At 26.9% G+C, this 19,121-nt stretch overlaps 1 protein-coding gene across 2 annotated transcripts in view; it reads left to right on the top strand.

Moving 5' to 3' along the window:
- Positions 1-18,856, top strand: part of LOC132934875 (KN motif and ankyrin repeat domain-containing protein 2-like) — a 56,213-nt gene extending 37,357 nt beyond the window's left edge. Inside the window, exons 8-14 of one of the 2 annotated variants that reach the window (XR_009663102.1) lie at positions 11,066-11,158; positions 11,825-11,957; positions 12,020-12,130; positions 14,064-14,276; positions 17,390-17,590; positions 17,735-18,416; positions 18,495-18,856. Coding sequence is in view for 1 of the 2 variants with exons in the window: in XM_061001266.1 (XP_060857249.1) it covers positions 11,066-11,158; positions 11,825-11,957; positions 12,020-12,130; positions 14,064-14,276; positions 17,390-17,590; positions 17,735-17,992 (1,009 nt within the window). In the remaining variant the exon portion in view is untranslated. Of the gene's footprint in view, positions 1-11,065; positions 11,159-11,824; positions 11,958-12,019; positions 12,131-14,063; positions 14,277-17,389; positions 17,591-17,734 lie in introns of both variants that reach the window. The other variant, XM_061001266.1, reaches the window with a different exon arrangement.
- Positions 18,857-19,121: the final 265 nt, after the last annotated feature.

The following is a 19,121-nucleotide window of genomic DNA, read 5'->3' on the forward strand; positions in this document are numbered from 1 at the left end:
GTGGATAGACAGTTATGTTTATTCAGAATATTAAAAATGTAGATATTTATTAAACTGTAACTATTTTTATTTTGCAGAGTTATTAGGTATGCAATCAATTACTTGGATTATTGTACAGTCTTGTTTTATTTGTTCCTGTTTACTATTTAATTTGGCTTGAATTTTTCTATCTGAAATATTATTTTACTTCTATTATCAGAATTATTGAGAATCGATAGTTTTACTTAATATGTTTTGGTTATTTTGAACTAGATGTCTTGACTTCAACTACTGGTGACACACTACCACTAAATAGTATTTACAGTTTACGTTAGTCCCGCTGACACGATTAATTTACGTATTTTTCAAAAAAAAAAATTAAACAAAGAATATTTTTGACGTTCATTGAATTAATGTTTTTTTATTTTGTTTATTTTATGTTTTTAATACCGCTTAAATTTTTGATATTTATCGCATAGTCGATTACTCAGTTTTAATGACATCGGACAGACGATGACAAACAGTCCCATGACACATATACTAACAACCAACAACAAACACTTAACAAGGGTCAAGTTTAAAATCAGAAATTTCGAAATATCATTGTATCTATCTATATAATTATGATAAATAATTCCTAACTTTTCAAATTAAATTCCTAATAAAAATTTGACGAAAAATTCGGTCGGTGGCCGCTAAAGATTTATTCGAGAGTAAGAATAACAAAAATTATTCACATGTTTTAATCAAGGTGGTATATACCACCTTTTTGTACTTATAAGTATAATGAGCAATGAATGTGCAGTCTGTAGTTCCCTCAACTAAGCTTGTATAGCAACGTGACAAATAATTTAATTTATCATCAACAATCATACAAGGTATTAAGATCATAATTTAATAAATATATCATGATGGACATCACGATTTTACCTTGACATCGTGACAAGCGTCCTCACGGGAAATACAAATTAACAGTATTATTATACATATAATATTTATAATTTTTGCAATAATAGTAAAGTAACACAATTATTATCGAATGTTTGAGTTACTAAAGAGAGTTCTACATAATTTTCAATATAATAAGATAAATATTTAAAATAATACTAAAAAATAATGTAATCTAATGTTATGCAATATTATTAAAAACTTTGTAAATAAATTTGGAAAAACTAATGACCTTAGTTGCTGAAGTTTAAAATCAATAAAAAAAAATATATTAATATATACAATATTTTCTTGTGAAATCCAATTCTGACACAATATGATTTATTGTTACCAGTCACTGTTTAGTTTACCATATTTTTTCAACTTAAACATTGATTATTAATTTCAAGTACAATACATTTAATTATTTAATTTTCTTTCTAAATACTTATAGTTTATAATCAATTATTTGCCTGTTTTAAAAATCGAATTGTATCTTCGTAAGTTGACACTATTTTTGGTTCCAATACTTGCAGGGAGTTGGCCAATATGAAAACGATTTCTTACCATATTTTCTACTCCAGTCAAAAATATTTTAATTAATACAAACATTTAAAAACTTGTATTTACTATGTACATAAAATATCGTATACAAATAGTAATATAGTATTTATGATCAATGATAATAATATACAACCTGTTGTGGCGCACTCACATGCACGCATCTGTCTGTGCTGCCGCCCGGATAGTGCACAACACTGCGATACGGTATTATTAACTCCGAAATAACACACATTTAAAATACAGCACCAACATTAAAAACAAAATTTCATTCGGGGCCCACGCCCCTCCCCTAAATATGTCACTGCTAATAATATTTAATTATTTTTATGATTAATTTGTAAGGTTTAATTAAGGTTTAATTTGAAAACAAATTAAGTTTATTGTGACGTTTCAATGAATTTTCGTTGTATTTAAAAATAATTCAATATTTAGAACGTTTTTAAGGTAATCTGGTATTATAGGTAGGTAGGATTTTTTTTTTCACTTGCAGGTTAAAGTTGGCAATATCCTGTATTTGCTAATCCACCCAAGATACGCCCTCGGTGATTTTTACTTACTATATTATTAGAATATAACCGATCGTTCAATTCAGTCAATGTCAATAATCAATAAATTATCGTAACAACAAATTAAATAATAATATACCTACTGGCTACTTTAATATGATAATATTTTATACAGATTTTATTTTTCACATTTCTATTGAGAATTTAGCCTTCCTTCTTCTTGCCGCATGCTGCAGTATGTACACTGTACATTGTACACAGTATATCATATTATATATATGATTATTAATTTAGTTTCTTTTGTATCGATTGTTGCGGTGTTGTGGAATAACCTTCAGAATATGTTTCACTCCAACAATATGTTTACACGATACCACAATAACTCTAAATTACTTCAGAGTTTATTTATTTATTTTTCTAATTGCTATACAATTGCCTCGGGTCGTCAAGTACACGATGTTATTTTTTTTAAATCTTGCATTACCTATATCATTTCTGTTCTCTGTCATAATATATAGGTAGGTATAATAATGATTTCCAAAAAATTTTCGTTTTTCTAAATGTATTAAAAATGGGAGAAGGACAATAGGCCATGGTGATAATAATATACCACGCGGTCTTATTGTCACCCTTTTCCAACCATTGGTCTTATTTGGTCCCCTTGCCAATAAAAATCACCTTATAAAATGTGAAATGTCATAAATAGTGCATTGACGAGTATTTTTTTCTCGTACTGTGCATATTATATTGTATCCACCCAAACAATTTCTAACATATTCCGAAAAATATTTCACGCACATAAATTGATATAATATTTTGAGCAATTTGTTTAGACTGTAGACGACTAACAAGTCACGTGAATAATAATTATTATATTTATACAACAAGTATGTATGGTATTATTATTATTAACTCGCTATACTTAAATTTGTACAGTATAATGAGTGATGACTATTTTAATATGGAACGTCGTATATTACTTATTTGTTTCAGTTTTACTACAGTGCTCGATATGGACCGGAACGTACCGGAACGTCGTTCCGGTTCGTAATATTAGCTTAGCTTTTGCGTCCGTTCCGGTTGGTTAAAACTAGAATTTTAGAGTTCCGGATCGTAAAAATATAAAGTAAATATTGAAAAAAAAAATTAAAATTACCACTCGGTACGATGTTGCAGACGGTACCTCAATCAAGAGTATTAAAATTATCAAATTTGCTTTTGACAAATAATATAATAGATATCCAATAAGCATCATATTATTTGCCATCACGCGTGTAGACGTGTAGTTGCCGACTATCTTTGTCTTATCCCAATAACAACATTATAATCGAAAATGGAAATACCTATACCAGCGGTCCCCAATAGGATTTTGGAAAAGGCCAAGTATTATTTTTGAAAATTAAATGAATAAATTTAAATTTGTGAATAGTATTGACCTAAACATAAAAAGAGTCTTAGTTGGGTGCCCCCCCCCCTCCTTGGGTGTAAATATTCCTAGTTCCAAATTACATTTTGAACAATAATAAGTTAACAATTATAAGTTATAAAAGTAAAAAAAAGTATTATTTTAATATTATTAATACTATTAAGTAGGTATTTTATTTTATTTACTCAATTATATAATGTTGGATTTTATATTGTAAAATTTAGTTTTACTTTTTAGTGGGGGCCGAACAAAATTTGTTAAAGGGCCACATGTGACCCACGGGCTGCGTAGTGGAAACTGGAGACCGTTGACCTATATGATACAATATTATAGCTGCAAGTTTCAAACGCTAAAAAAAAAGTGACAAAAATACGAAGCAATGTGGAAATTATTATAAAATCTTAGTTTTATAATTCCATTTGTTTAATCTTAAAATAAATATGTGTATATAATATATATTATATATTATTTTAAACATAAATTTAAATTTAAAATTAATATTATTATAGGCATAATGCATATTCATTTTGTAATCGTTCTGGTTCGTAATATTTTCCATTTCGAGCAATGGTTTTACTCGGATGACGTTATATTGCTGCTATACTTCCCGTTTTAGGTATTTATAATATATTTATAACCTATACCAGTGAATGGGAAGTTCCTTAAAAAAAAGGAATTCGTTCCGTTCCTCGTTCCTTCAAAAAAAAGAATTTGTTCCTTTGGAAAATGAACGAGTTCTTTTTTAGTTCCAAATAAAATAAAAATTCTTAATTAATCATTAATGATTTTTTTTTCATATGCATACTTCTTTAATTGTTAATTATAATTTATATCTACAAGTAGGTACATATTTTATAATTCAACTTTGAGATTTTCTTCAAAATTAAATTGTTGGCTGACGTATGAACGACTGTCTTCTCATTTATTGCTATAAATAATTATATTTTTTATAGGTACTCACTTCTGTATAAATTATAACTTATATGAGTTATAAGAAATATTAATAAAGTGACTAATGAGTAGCGATTAACGTCTATACTTGATAACGATCACTAATTGGGAATATACATTATACATATTAAAAAATATATATCTTGATTTAAATTATTTACATATCTGTGTAAATTATTGGAACTAGAAAGGAACGAAAAATTTTGTTATTTTTCTTTCAAAAAAAGAACTCGTCCATTTTCTCGTACTTTTTTTTTAAAGAAAATAAAAAATAAAAAAAAAAATTTTAAAAACACACTTTTCCATAAAAACATTTAAAAAAAAATTTTAAAAATTGCACTAAAAAAACAAAAATAATTCTCTGTACTTAAAAATAATGAAAAATTTATTGATGAAAAATTTAAAAGTGTGTGGTGCATCATACAAAACATTAAAAGCCGAGCTAAGTCTCACATACACTTCTTTGTTCAATCCTGTTTATAAGATAGTGACTGGCAGTATATGTCAAGTATAAGAGCAAAATAATGAAAAATTTACTGATGAAAAATTTAAAAGCCAAGGAAAGTCTCACATACACTTCTTTGTTCAATCATGTTTATAAGATAGTGACTGGGAATATATGTCAAGTGTATGAGCACCACACACTTTTAAATTTTTCATCAATAAATTTTTCATTATTTTTAAGTACAGAGAATTATTTTTGTCTTTTTAGTGCAATTTTTAAAATTTTTTTTTAAATGTTTTTATGGAAAAGTGTGTTTTTAAAATTTTTTTTTTTTATTTTTTATTTTCTACTTTTTAGTTGAAAGTAAATATTTTTATTAAACGTTTAAGAAATATGTTTGTGAAACAAAAAGAATCAAACTACTGGTGATTATGATTTATTTATAAATAAATAAGTTTATGTGGTCGTGAAATGACAAGACATTTATTTTGTTTGCCACAACCAATTGAAATTTTTTTATATTAACAATTTCATTATGAGACCATTATGTGTATTAATGGATAGGACACGCCTATACTTGCTTCGTAAGAGGTTGCGGTTTTTTTTGGGGAAGAGAGAAAGTTCAATATCTGCGAGAGATATTACGGCGACGTCGTGGGGACAATCCTTTTTTTTTTTTTTGGTCCATGTCCCAAAATGACAACGGATTATTGTATTGTCATCCAAGACCAAGGTCTATACCAATTTTCAGAATTTTTCATCTTCAAAAAGTGCCTCAAATCGAGCGCGCAAGATTTGATCACAGACAGACGTGAAACCAAACTTAAGAAAAGTGTTAAAAAAGGAATTTCTTCCTTTTGAAACTCGTTCCTTCCAAACACTGACCTATATACAAGGTGATAATTTTAAAAATAAATATTTATTTTTCCCAAATGTTTAAGTTTTTTTTAATATTATATATTGCGGGAACTATTATAAAAATATTTTTGAAAAATAATGATAATAATTTTTACTATATTTTAACGTTATAATTGTATAAGTTTTTACTTTTAAATACGTATTTAATTTTCATAATATGTCCAAGCGAAATATTTTTCTGAAAATATTGTAATTTATAAAAATGATTTACGGAGCGAATTCAAAGAGCGAAAAAATACTAGATTTTTATTATCGTTACTTTTTTTTTCGTATAAAAATTGTTCGACATATACATTAACAATGAATTGTATTATTTTGTTGTAATTCAAAAATTAAGAGACTTAAAACTTATCACCAAAACATATCTAATTTTTTTCTATATACATAAATGTAAAAAAAATATTTAGACTAATTTTAAGCTATTTATACCATGGACTTACCTATTCAAACAGTTTTACATTATTGCATGTTAGAAGTTAGTACTACCTTATAAGTAATAAAATTATAATAATATATACGATGTTTACGGCAAAAATATTTCATAATATACAATGAATTATCATTAAATTCAAGTTTAATGCATCGATTTCAATGACCTACTCAATAACAAGGTACACTCGAAACTTCCCTATATATAATATAATAATATATATACTATAATGTAGTAAAGCGAATTCCCCGTTTTTTTTTTCATTTATTTGTATGCGGTTATAACCATCTTTGATTGTTAATGTCTGGATATAAAAATAAATTAAATTCCGTTACAAAAATTACTTTTTAAAGTTAATTATTATTTTTTTATTTCATATGGATTTTTTTATGTATGCAGTATACAATAATAATATATTCACGTTTATTTTAATGATTCGAATATACAACGTTTTAAATGTTTGATTGTTGAAGAAATAACTAATTTACCTAATTGAATTTTTTATTTCTTTAATCACTGTTTCATATTTAGTACAAGTTATTTCAATTATTATAGTACCAAGTAAATCCCTCTTATTATTATTTTTTTTTTACATTAATGTATAATTTAGTGTTTACCAACATCTGACATTTAAAACGAGCTAAGAAGTATAAATGTCAAAGAAATAAGTAGGACATACAGGTGTATAAGAAAGAACCAGAAAAGCACTTTTTTATTTTATGCATCTTAAGTCTACTTATAAATTTGCCAACGTACATACAAATAATTTAGTACGGTGACATTATTATTCTATCTTGACTTAAGATGCATAGAAAAAAGCGCTTTTCTGGTTCTTTCTTATACACCTGTATGTCCTACTTATTTATTTGACATTTATATTTCTTAGCTCTTTTTAAATGTGATTGGCAAGCATATAGGATTTGTCGAGATTTGTATATTTTCTTATGTATAAAAATTTAGTATATACCTACCGATGTAAACATTTATCATGTTTCATAACAGTGAGTTGTGACATAGGTACCAACTAACTAACCAATAAACTAGGTAGTAGGTACCCCCCCCCCCCCCCAGATTAAAATGTCTTAAATCTACCATTAACCGGAGTTAGTAAGTACAGTCTGCATTATGTGTGTCAAAATTATATATCTATTAGTACAGTCGTGTAACCTATCAAAAAATCTTTATAAAAATAAACAACTCTTTGTAAATGTTCTATACTTTTTTTTATTAAAATGTTTCATATTGTCGAGTGGTTGTCCAGATTGATGTTGTGTGTTTGATTACAGTGTACATAGCTTTATAATATATAATTCACCATTAGGTACATACCTATAATATTATATTATGTGATAAGTAGGTACCTATTTAAAAATCACAATAATAATAAGTGCGGACTAGTCGTAAATACTCACAATTTTTTAAAAACTCTTATAATGAATTTATTTTTATTTAATTATTATCGTATTACATCTTAGACAGTTAGAACTAAGTTTATCTATAAATAGTTTTTAATATGTTCAGTGAAATCGTTAATTGTTTCATTTTAATTACGATTTAAAGCTAGATTTTAAATCTTAATCTTCATTCGATTTTTTTTTTATTAATTAGTATAATAGTAGTATAATACTGCCTTGATTTCTTTACAAATTAAAATATTTATGACTATCACAATAAATATAAGTTAGGTGACTTTGACTTTGTCTGACAGGTATTCTCGTGTAAGTGCAAATTATCAAAAATTTTAATTCAAAAAGATTATTATTTCAAATGTATATTGTATAATGACTAAATATTTCTGTCACAGTATGCTGTAGTTATATTTTGTTTTGGTGCCTATACAAAACTATTAGGTAGGTATATTAACTTTTATTGTAAAGATAATTTATTAAAAAGTGAAAATACGCCTAAAACGTCCATATTCACATAAAGTAATGTAATTGGTAATAAGAAACCGTACTCAGTTCATGCTGAAGATTTAAATATACCTACAGTTGTTATTTATGTCATCAAAGAATTTATCCTGAGAAAAATAAAATATTATTATGTTTATTTTATGTTCATATTATTATTTTGTTGCTTTTACATCATTATTAAGGTTTAAATATTACATTCTGAACATTATTTGTGTTTTTACGATGGTTTTTTTACCATATGTCAATTTTTATGCAAAATAATATTGATATAGAAAATATTAAATTTTAAAAATACTCATATTCACGCTTTAAAATCGCATTATACAGCCAATACAGCAAATTATAATTATTTTAAAACAATTTAAAAATATTAAGGTATTATTTAGGAATTTTTATTTTTCAGCACAATTTCTAATTAAACAATATTTTGATTTTACAATAAAACAAAGTAATATTATATGTACTTATCAGCTAACATTTGTTCAATATAAATCTCAATTAAGTGTAGGTATTATGGTATTTAGCATCGCTCACACATAATTTTTGCAACTTCCATTTGGACCAGTAAAAGTTTTATGAAGTCTATTTTATTATTTCAATTACTAGGTAGGTACAATACTAATTCCGTTGCACTAACACTGTTTAATACGTATGTATGAGTTATGTTGATATAGGTAATACCTTATACCTATAGTTATAATTTTATACAGTAGATACATGTTGAGTTTTGTTTACAAACATAATACATTAAATAATGTATGTTAGCTATTGATATGTTCTATCAGTATGTGTAGGTATGTATGTAGTGTGTACGTTCAATTATCCAGTCCATCTATAGTATCCACTTAATGTGGGTACCTAAGTAGTAAGTATAATACCGATATCAAACTATATAGTATGTGATTTGTCAAATCTTGTATTATCGTTTGTACACAGTAATATTATATAAATTATTAACTATTTAAATGCTTTGTTAGCCTACGAAATCCAATGTATAGGATGGAAAATATATTGAGCCATAGCACAATTCACATGCAAATGTGGCTATATATTATTTATACGGACCTTACCCTTTTTAAGTACCTACTCGCTGTCGGTGTCGTAAAATAATTTAAATTGGCTGTACCCGATCGTTTAATATAACCGTAAAAATATCCATTTTACTGCAGAATTGGGGTCATTTTTATGTTTCGTACGGTATTTATATGTGACTGTAATATTTGTATATACAATACCTAAGTTAACTAGAGGACGTTTTCACAGCGAAGTTACTGCGGGCCACCAGGGATGATTATAATATTGTAATAGGAGTACCGCGAGAGTCAACGAGAGCACTTTTAGTTTTTAGAGTTTAATTTAGTCTTGTTTTTACCGATCATCTTTTCTGTGTAATAAAATAGTAATAAATAACAATAATAATAATAACTAAACAACATGGCACATTATCCTGTTTGCATAATAATTTCCTAATATTTCGAAAGTTTATATAGTGTGTCTATATATTATACGCATTTGTACATATGGACATATGGTATGAAATATGAATGCATGATACGCGTGCGTCACAACTCACAGAGCATTAATTATAATAATATGTATCTGTATAGGTACCTAAGAGAGGAAAAAAAGTGTTGTTTATTGAACCAATTGTTACAAAATATAATATAAATGATGTTGTTCTGTGTTTACAAAGATGGCATTAAAACACGGAAAAATTCTACATTATAGTCATTTAATAATGTCTTTTGTCATGTATGTATAGGTAATAGTTGTATATTATATATTTAATAGGTCTTGTTATAGAAACAATTTGTCGAATATTATACAATTATACACTATTATACAATAATTATTTACTGATTTAACAAATATGTACCTACCTACTCTATTTTTGTAAAATTTCGAGTAAAGCTCAATATAAGTATGGCCACTATCAAATTTAATCGTGTCCTTTATGTGGATTAATATTGCATTGTGCCTAATCCAAGCCCGTTGATGATGAGATTGGGTAAATCTCTTCATTTCTCAAAGATGCCTCGGTACCCACATATAAAAGTATACCTATATCATAAATTAGTAATTTTTAACTAAAACATTACTAGACCTACCCTCATATTGTACGGGCGTGACCTAGTTAAAAAGAAAAAATGTGCGACGGGGTGTGTGAAAAATGATTTAATATTCAAAATATTATAAAGTTTATTTTGTATACTTTTATTGGGATTGATTGATTTTTTAAATTGTCTTTTCTTTTTCTTTTATTCGGTTCGTTTTCTATTTTAAGCTCACTCGAATCATTCATGTGTCACCCGTGGAATAATTGTCCGTATTTCGTTATGTACCTGTGTGTAGCTCCAAAAATGTATAAATAAGACGTTGTATTTGTACATTATTTTTTTGGTAAAAACCGTTCAAATTTATTCAACATTTTTAAAAGTTTAAGTTTGCGTTCTTTATGTCAGAATAACTTATTATATTCGTTATGATTTACCGATTTGCGAATAAGTAGGTATAGTTTCTCATTTTATAACCACGGATAATATAATATTAGACGTACCTACCTATAATCTAAATAATATATTTTATATGTAAATCATGACAACATTTTTGTTTTGATTAAGAATATAAATATGAATATTTTTTTTCCTGCACGTTTTTTAAATCTTCAGACCTATTATTTATAATATGATAACCAAATTTCTAAAATGTTTATATATAAATCAAAACGTTAACTAATAATATATTATGAACACAGATATGAAAGTTACATAATATTATAATGCATAAACAGTAAACAGGTAGGTAGCAGGTACCTGGTAGCTGTATAAATGTATTATGTTGTTTAGAAAAAATCCACATACTACAAAATATTGTTTCTATGTTTTTAACTTATTCCATCTGAAACATGATATCTGTTGTTGTTATTTGATTTTTAATGCTAATACTTTATCTCTGTATAACCACTAAAAAATAATTTCAATATTATCATTCGTTTTTTTATTTCAGATCTAAAGAATCGATGTCGTCGACACCGGAACTTCAAAATGGGCTTCCTGAGTCGGATATGAATTTCCAACCCATCCAGGACGAATTGTACAAGTAATTAGTCATGTTTTGATAGAACTCAAGTATAATATATTAATACGCAAGTAATACAATATATATATATATATATGTATAATATATTAATATATATATATGTATAATATATTAATATACATCTAGATAGGTATATAAACTATACTATAGCGTATATACCTCGATGATAATTTATAATACGTGGTATTTGGATTTCTATCACACGCCGTGGTAAATCTCATGTTATATTATAGAAATGACCCAACAAAATAATAAAAATAACAATACGTATACTGTATGAATGATTTGATAAAAAAATAATGTAAATATTTAATTTTAATTGCATTTGATTGCCTTTTACAGAGAAAATGATTAAAGTGCAATGTCATATACTGAATTAAATGGAACGAATTCAATTTTTCTTAGACGCGCATATTTATTATTATCTCACTAATATATTAATATTTTGTTCGTCCCATGTCCGACCGTCAGAGAATGATACAAATGAAAATTTGTTATTTATGTTGCATGTAAGGCCCATTTAACTTGGAAGACCCGGACGGGTCCTAACCTAACCTAACCGCGAGTACTGCAATAATAATAAGAATTATACAATTTAAACTATTAGAAAATATACGATTTCACAACCGTTTGGTTTAAATTTAATTGAATTTTAATATTATACAGGGATAGTCCTAGCAAAGAAATGAAGGGCGCGTTGAAAGTACTCAACGATTCTCTGAAGAAAACGTCAGCCACGCTATTGCCCAGGACCCAATTAAAACAAGCCATCGACATTGTCCGAGAAGAATGGTTCAAGGTTTGACGGAGCCATCTGATTGTATAAATTTTCATAATTTGAAAAAAAAAAATGTCTTACAGGTGACGAGCTCGAGCAATTGCGGTGGCCACCTCGTAAAGAATTATGTCAACTGGTTCACTTCATACTCGCCGGTTTTGCTGGAATTCATAATCAACATGACAGATGCTGCGGTAAACATATTATATTATTATCTGAACTTATATTATACTGCTCGCGTTAGAGAAATCGTACCAATTGATCGGAATTTAGTAGATTATGTGTATCTAACTGCCGGCGATCGAGAATAAGCCAGTGATACGAGTATAGATTATAAACGGTGATGTGAATTTAATGATTTCATTTTTATATCTTTCGATCAATTTTATTCAGAAATCACATTATCAGTGATACCTATCTATAAAAGAATCGGATCCAATTAAGTCATGACTCTCGCGTGACTGTTCTGAATAAAAAAATGTATTTTGCATATCTGAAACCTAAGTAAATAGGTACATAATATATAATTGGTTTTTATTGGATATAATTTTGGCTACTGTTTTTATGTGTCTTAAAATGTATTACGTATAAATATATGTACAAGGATTTTAGGTACCTACCATATAGCATATTGACATATTGTTATGGTGTTATTTTATAACATTATTTTACATCAGACATTTTTAAACGAATACAATTATTTTTATTCAAAATATATTTAATTACTGATAACTTTTCTGCAGATATAAACTATAAATAATAATAAAAATAATTATAAATTCACTCTAAGGCCGTGTCAATAATAATATTATACGCCTGGAGAAATTAATTTTCTCTTTTATAATATGTTAAGTTCAAACTCAGATGGGTAACTAAACAAAAAATAAATATATGCCTACATCAATAATGAATAAATAACCAACACGTATTATACCATCCAATAAGCGTTTGTCAAATATCTCAAAAAACTTAAGTAGGTACTCACTATTTACCTCATAAAAATACTATTGTTTGTTTTATAGCTCTTTATATAATAAAAAAAAATTGTTTTAATTAGGTTATTAAAATATTTCATCGCCGTATTTATTTATAACCTAAGTGTTTAAATCAAAACTTGTATTTTTTTTAATTTTTACTATAAAATGTTTTATTCTGTTGAGGTCTATAATATATTGAAAGTCAGAACCTATATAAAATCTGTATGCAATATATTTTAAGTAGTTATAGGACTTAAAAGTTAAAATTCATAGTCCTAATATTATGGTTTATGTGTGCTGTGTAGATTTTTACAAAATATAGATAGCGTTATATTATGTCATAATATATTAATATAGTACAACTCGTATTCTCTCAGAATACTTTATTACCTAATTGATTTTGATTTTTTGCACATTTTGTGCCTATACTGTAAACTAATGCATGCATACATCTAACTGTGTAAATTATATTTAGTGAGTTTAGTATACAATTTGTATAAATAAGATTATAGAAATCATATACTTCTATAGATTTCACTCGAGGACCCGAAACACTCAGAAATTACGATATAACGAATTTTACAAGTGTTTTTCACAACGGATATGATTCATTTTTTAATGTTTCGCTTGTTCTTACGGCTCTTTGAAATAAACCGTAATGTCCGACAGCAATATGCAAATGAAACCGATGTAGAGATAATTATTTCCAGTTCAATAAAGTTTGTGAAATGTTAACATGCGTCTAATAAATATAGATATTATTTCTACGTTGTATACGAACAATAAAAACACAAACATCAGTGTATTACTTTTATCGCTGTCGATCGCCAGTCACGACGCGGTGACGTGAACTGCTTTACCAATTAGTTTTTATTTGCGTTTGGGAAAATGTATGTGAAAAAAAATTGTAGTTTGCATATTTTAGCATAATAATTTGATTTTGATTTTGATTATTATTATTTTTTATATATATCCTTATATAATATTATCCCAACCACTTAGCGTTTCGTTTATTTTCATCGCTCTGAATTGATGCAGACACGTAATAGTATTACAATAAAATATAACTACGCTATAAAAATATTTATGTTATATTGTTATGTCCAAACACTATCTGTGAAGTTTATTGGATTGTTTTTTGTTTTATCAGGGCAACACCGTTCTGCATTATTCGATTTCCCACGGAAATTTCGACGTCGTGTCTACCATACTGGATACGGGCGTCTGCAATGTCAACTTGTCAAATGACGCGGGCTATTCAAGCGTCATGCTCGTCTCGTTGGCCGACATAAAAAATGACGACGAGATGAAAATCATCACAAGACTGTTCAAATGTGGCGATGTCAACTTACAGGCTAAAAAAGTTAGTATTTCAAAACGCGCATCATACAAGATAATCACGTACAGAGTAAAGCCTTCGCCAGTGGGAAATCTAATATTAAAGTTACCTAACCTAACCATTGAGTAGGTAATGACTAAATCGCATACGTATATTATATTAGTCTGGCAACAAAACACGTGTTATATATTTACATAGGATAGAAAATATTTTCCAACACACCTGATTGGATTATTTAGATTACATTAGAAACAATCACTTTTTCCTTGACCCGTTTGAAGTCTTAATAAAGAACGACATTACTTTGTAATATAATATTATGTTGTATGATTAGTTCGGTTGGATTAAGTATGTATAGTAAATAGTGATGTGAACAGAGTCATGGAGATTATTACCGTAGAGAATTTTCTCAATTTCTTAAATTGTTTTTTGTTTATACAATAAAAAATGGATATTTTAACTATTTAGTCTAATTCCAAATTAAAAAATATTTATCTTTCTAAAAGAAATTTAAACATTTTATGTTTATGCGATGAAATTTGGGTAAAAATAAATTATGGAATATTCTGTGTTCGGAAAATGTATTGAGAAAATATTATTATTGTAATATAGAATAATCAGAATTATACAATATAAAAATAAATAATGGTTAATTAAATCAAATATACAGATAATCTGGACTCACTAGGATCTATTATTCTTAATTGTAATTCAAAATACAAATGAAAAAAAACCGATGAACAATCAATTTAAAGTACAATCCACTAAATAAAATAGATTTCTGATCTATAAAGTTACAGAATCTCGAAACATTGGTAGCTTTTTTATGTATCCGAAGCCTCACTCAGTTTCTAAAAAAATAGGTTACAAAATAGGACCCAACCCCTTCATAAAGTACCAGTAATGGGTGTGTATTTAGATGATAATAATAGTCATTTGCATTTTTAAAAACGAGCGAAGGAAACTTCTGGATCAGATTATAATATGCGGGATATTTCTCATAATAATTATTAGTCGTCAACAGTTATTAAATTTATTTATTTATAAACGCCAATCAGCAATTGTATGATTACATTTTAAATTTAATATTTTTTTTATATATTATTACTATTTTCATAATTTGTTATATTGAGCTACAAGTTTTTTGCAAAAAACTTCGAGTAGGTAAAACTTTAAGTTATAAGTCATTGTCAACGTATCATAGAACGTATTTTAAAAATAGCTTGAAATTAGTTTAAATATTTTAAATATTTTATTGTGTATAAAAAATAATAATGTACGTAATGACGAAAAGTATCATGTTATTATGAATAATATTTTTTGAACTATAACAAAATAACAAAATCCTTAGAAGAAAAATGTTATTTTGAATATCAAATTTTGAACTTAAAACGCATAAAAAAAACTTATTAAAATGTATGAGTAACCTTCTATTTAATTATCAAGTGTTTTGGTAACCTAAAACATTCTATCAACATAAACAAAAAAAAAATAGGGGATGATATTGTATAGTAAAGCGTTTCGAGACTTCGAGTGCATATTTTTGTTATTTAGTATAAATCACTGTAATGAATGTGTTAATTTTGATTCATTTATAATTTGTTCTTACAACAGTTGAAAAGTATCAAAAATGATACTTTGTTCGTAGTTAAAAATAAAATAAAAATAATTAATTAATTAATCATACAGTATACAATTTTAATACCTAAAGTTTGAAAATGTAATGCAAGATTTCTAATAAGTTTTTGGTATAGAAATTCAAAATAGCAAAACTATATTTTTTGGGTAGTTACACATTATTTTTTTTTGTTAATGTGTTCAAATTTTAACAAAATTGGTTATTATCAAATGTAAATTAACGATTTTAGTTAATTTGTTGTAATTCAAGAAATATTTAGGTATATAGAGACTCAAAACTTCTCTAATTTGTATACACGACCAAATTTCAAATATTTAGACTAATTTCAACATATTTAAATTTGTTTATCTTTTAGATTATTTATACCACGAACCGAAATTGTAATATGTCAGAGAATGATCCATAAATTGTTTGTTATAAAAACGGTTTTGCATTGGCAAAAATGACTTAGACTTATCAATATCCTAGTTAAGAAACCAATTTCTTACCATAATAATATAATTATAATATATAAATAAAGTAGAACTTTGAATTTGAAATTTTATTTTAGATTTTCGATGTCACTAATACAAAAAAATTACACAAGTTTGAAAAATATAAAGATAATGTTTCTTAAAATAATAACTAGCTAGGTAATAATTTTTTTCGTATAAAAAAATTTGAACTCTGCTGAAAACTGTATATAGATTGTACAGAACACTTTTTAAAAATTAAAAATTAAATCTTATATTATAGTGGACTGTAATTGAAAACTTGAACATATGAGTTTATTCAAAACAATATTAAAAAGTCAATTATTTTACTAAAGCTTTTAGTAATTTATAAATTATAACTAAATAGTTATGCAAACAAAAATATATTTCATTTTTCACGTCATATTTGCATGTGCGTGAGTGTATGTATGTTAAAAGCGATAACGAATTACTAATGTTCATATTTTACTCATCAACGTTGATACAGCCCAAATGTACATGTCATATGAGTTGCCTATATATTACTCCTTAAAACATGCCATACTCCAGTCACACAGTTGGCATTTAATTTCCTTCATTTAAATATAAGAATGACTTATTGTCAAATTCAATGATTTTTTTAGATTGTCTGTGATATGTAAGATATTTTAATTTAAAAAATAATTATAAGTGTGTAAATTATGACAAATTAAAAGTCTCAAAATGACTTTTGAGTTTGAAAATAGGATAATTTATTGTAAAATTAACTCGTAACTAACGTAATACGTGATTTTAAGCTAAATAAAAAGGAAACAATATGACTTTGGGTGTGTCGTTCTCTAACATCTTAGACTATTATTACAACGAGATTATTCAGGTAATCCATATTTTGTAAAATTAGTAATAACTATTTATTATTTATAAAAAAAATACGTATATTACATAGGTGAAACATGTTATGTTTTATTAGAATGTTTCTTTTAAATACCATTATCGTACAATATCGTTATTTTTGTTCGTCAACTCAACATTTTTTTTGTTTACAGCATGGTCAGACGACATTAATGTTGGCAGTTTCACACGGTAAATCAGAAGTGGTGAAATTACTTCTGGAATGCGGAGCCAACCTCAACATGCAGGATGAAGACGGAAGTACTGCCTTAATGTGCGCGGCCGAACACGGTCTTCAGGACATCGTCAATATACTGTTGGCTTGTCCGGAATGTGACGTGTCCATCGCAGATAACGTAAATATTGATCATGCAATAAATTATTTTAATTTTATTTTACAAATAATTGTAGAACTAAAATTCTGAAGCGAGCAGAAAGAAGATCAGATAATACATATAATATGTATTTTTTTTATTTACTAATTCGTTTATATTTTACAGGACGGAAGTACGGCTCTCAGTATTGCCATGGAAGCGGGACACAAAGAAATCGGGATAGCACTGTATGCCAAACAGCATATATTGTCCCGAGAGAATTCACCGTTCAATTTGTCGAAATCGAAGCGATCGAGAAGCGCGAACACCGTGATGCCGTCGAATAACATGACTTACTCGCATTTGTCGTTAAAAAAATCACCGAGTCTGCAGCCCAAGGAATACGCCACGCTGTCTTCCATGCTGAAAACGCGAATTCCTTAACATATAAACCAGTAAAATAATAATGTGTGTTTTTATCATCGACCAATGTACCTACGCTTGAAGTTGTTTTTATTTTTGTAATAATATTATTGTACTGCGCCGCACGTGTTTTTCTGTTCTGGTGGTTTAATATTAATTATGTTTTTTATTTTATAAAATAACCTCGTAAAAAAATGCCGAAATATATAACTGTGGAATAACGGTCACTGATTAGCATCTAAACTATTCTTTTTTATATTGTTACATAATAATAATATAATGTGTAGGTGTAATATTATGTAAATGTTATTTTACGTTCACCCATAAGGCCATAACACAACAATTCAAAAAACAACAAATCTATACATATTGTTATCGTCAAATATTTAAAAGAAAAAAAATTAAAATAATATGATGAACCTAATAATTCTTTTTCTTATGCCGTGTTGATTTCCATAACATTTAAGTTTGTTAGGCCATGGTTTATTTATTCATTGAAACGCTTCATTATTATTCTGTCCAGAAACAATTAATTAATTTGCTGTTGCGACCGGCCCTATTATGAGTTCTTGGAAATCATGTGCTTATATTGATAACTTTAAACATTTTAAACCGACAGTAATATTGTATTTTATTTTGTTGAGTAGCGCTAAGTCTTTTTATTGTTTTAATTTTACAATACCTAACGATTTTGATAAGTAATAGGTTAATCAACTACATGACTATCCGTATAATCATATAGGTATAGTTAGGGGCTGGGCATCCCGGAACTTATAATATAATACAAAATAATTTATTGTTTAATATAATCGTGATAGTATTATGTGGTATTTTTATTTGAAAATTAATTTAGAATCGAATACATTAATGTTATAGATCGTTTAACTATTATTAATTAATTTGAGGATAATTTGGACGTGATTTTATAGTATGGTAATGCTCTATAACTAGAGATATGAAATTTACTGGTAAAAATGTTTGGGTAAATTTACATAAAAGTTGAGAAAATTGGTAAATTGCAGGGCTTCCAAACGTTATAATAACGTTATGATTATTATGTTATATTTGACAAGCAACGATTACAATTTGTAAACGTAATTATAACGGAAAGCGATAATCAAAAATAATTAAATTCCGCACAACAAAACAA

Source organism: Metopolophium dirhodum, chromosome 1 (assembly GCF_019925205.1).
Source record: "Metopolophium dirhodum isolate CAU chromosome 1, ASM1992520v1, whole genome shotgun sequence".
Lineage (NCBI taxonomy): Eukaryota > Metazoa > Arthropoda > Insecta > Hemiptera > Aphididae > Metopolophium > Metopolophium dirhodum.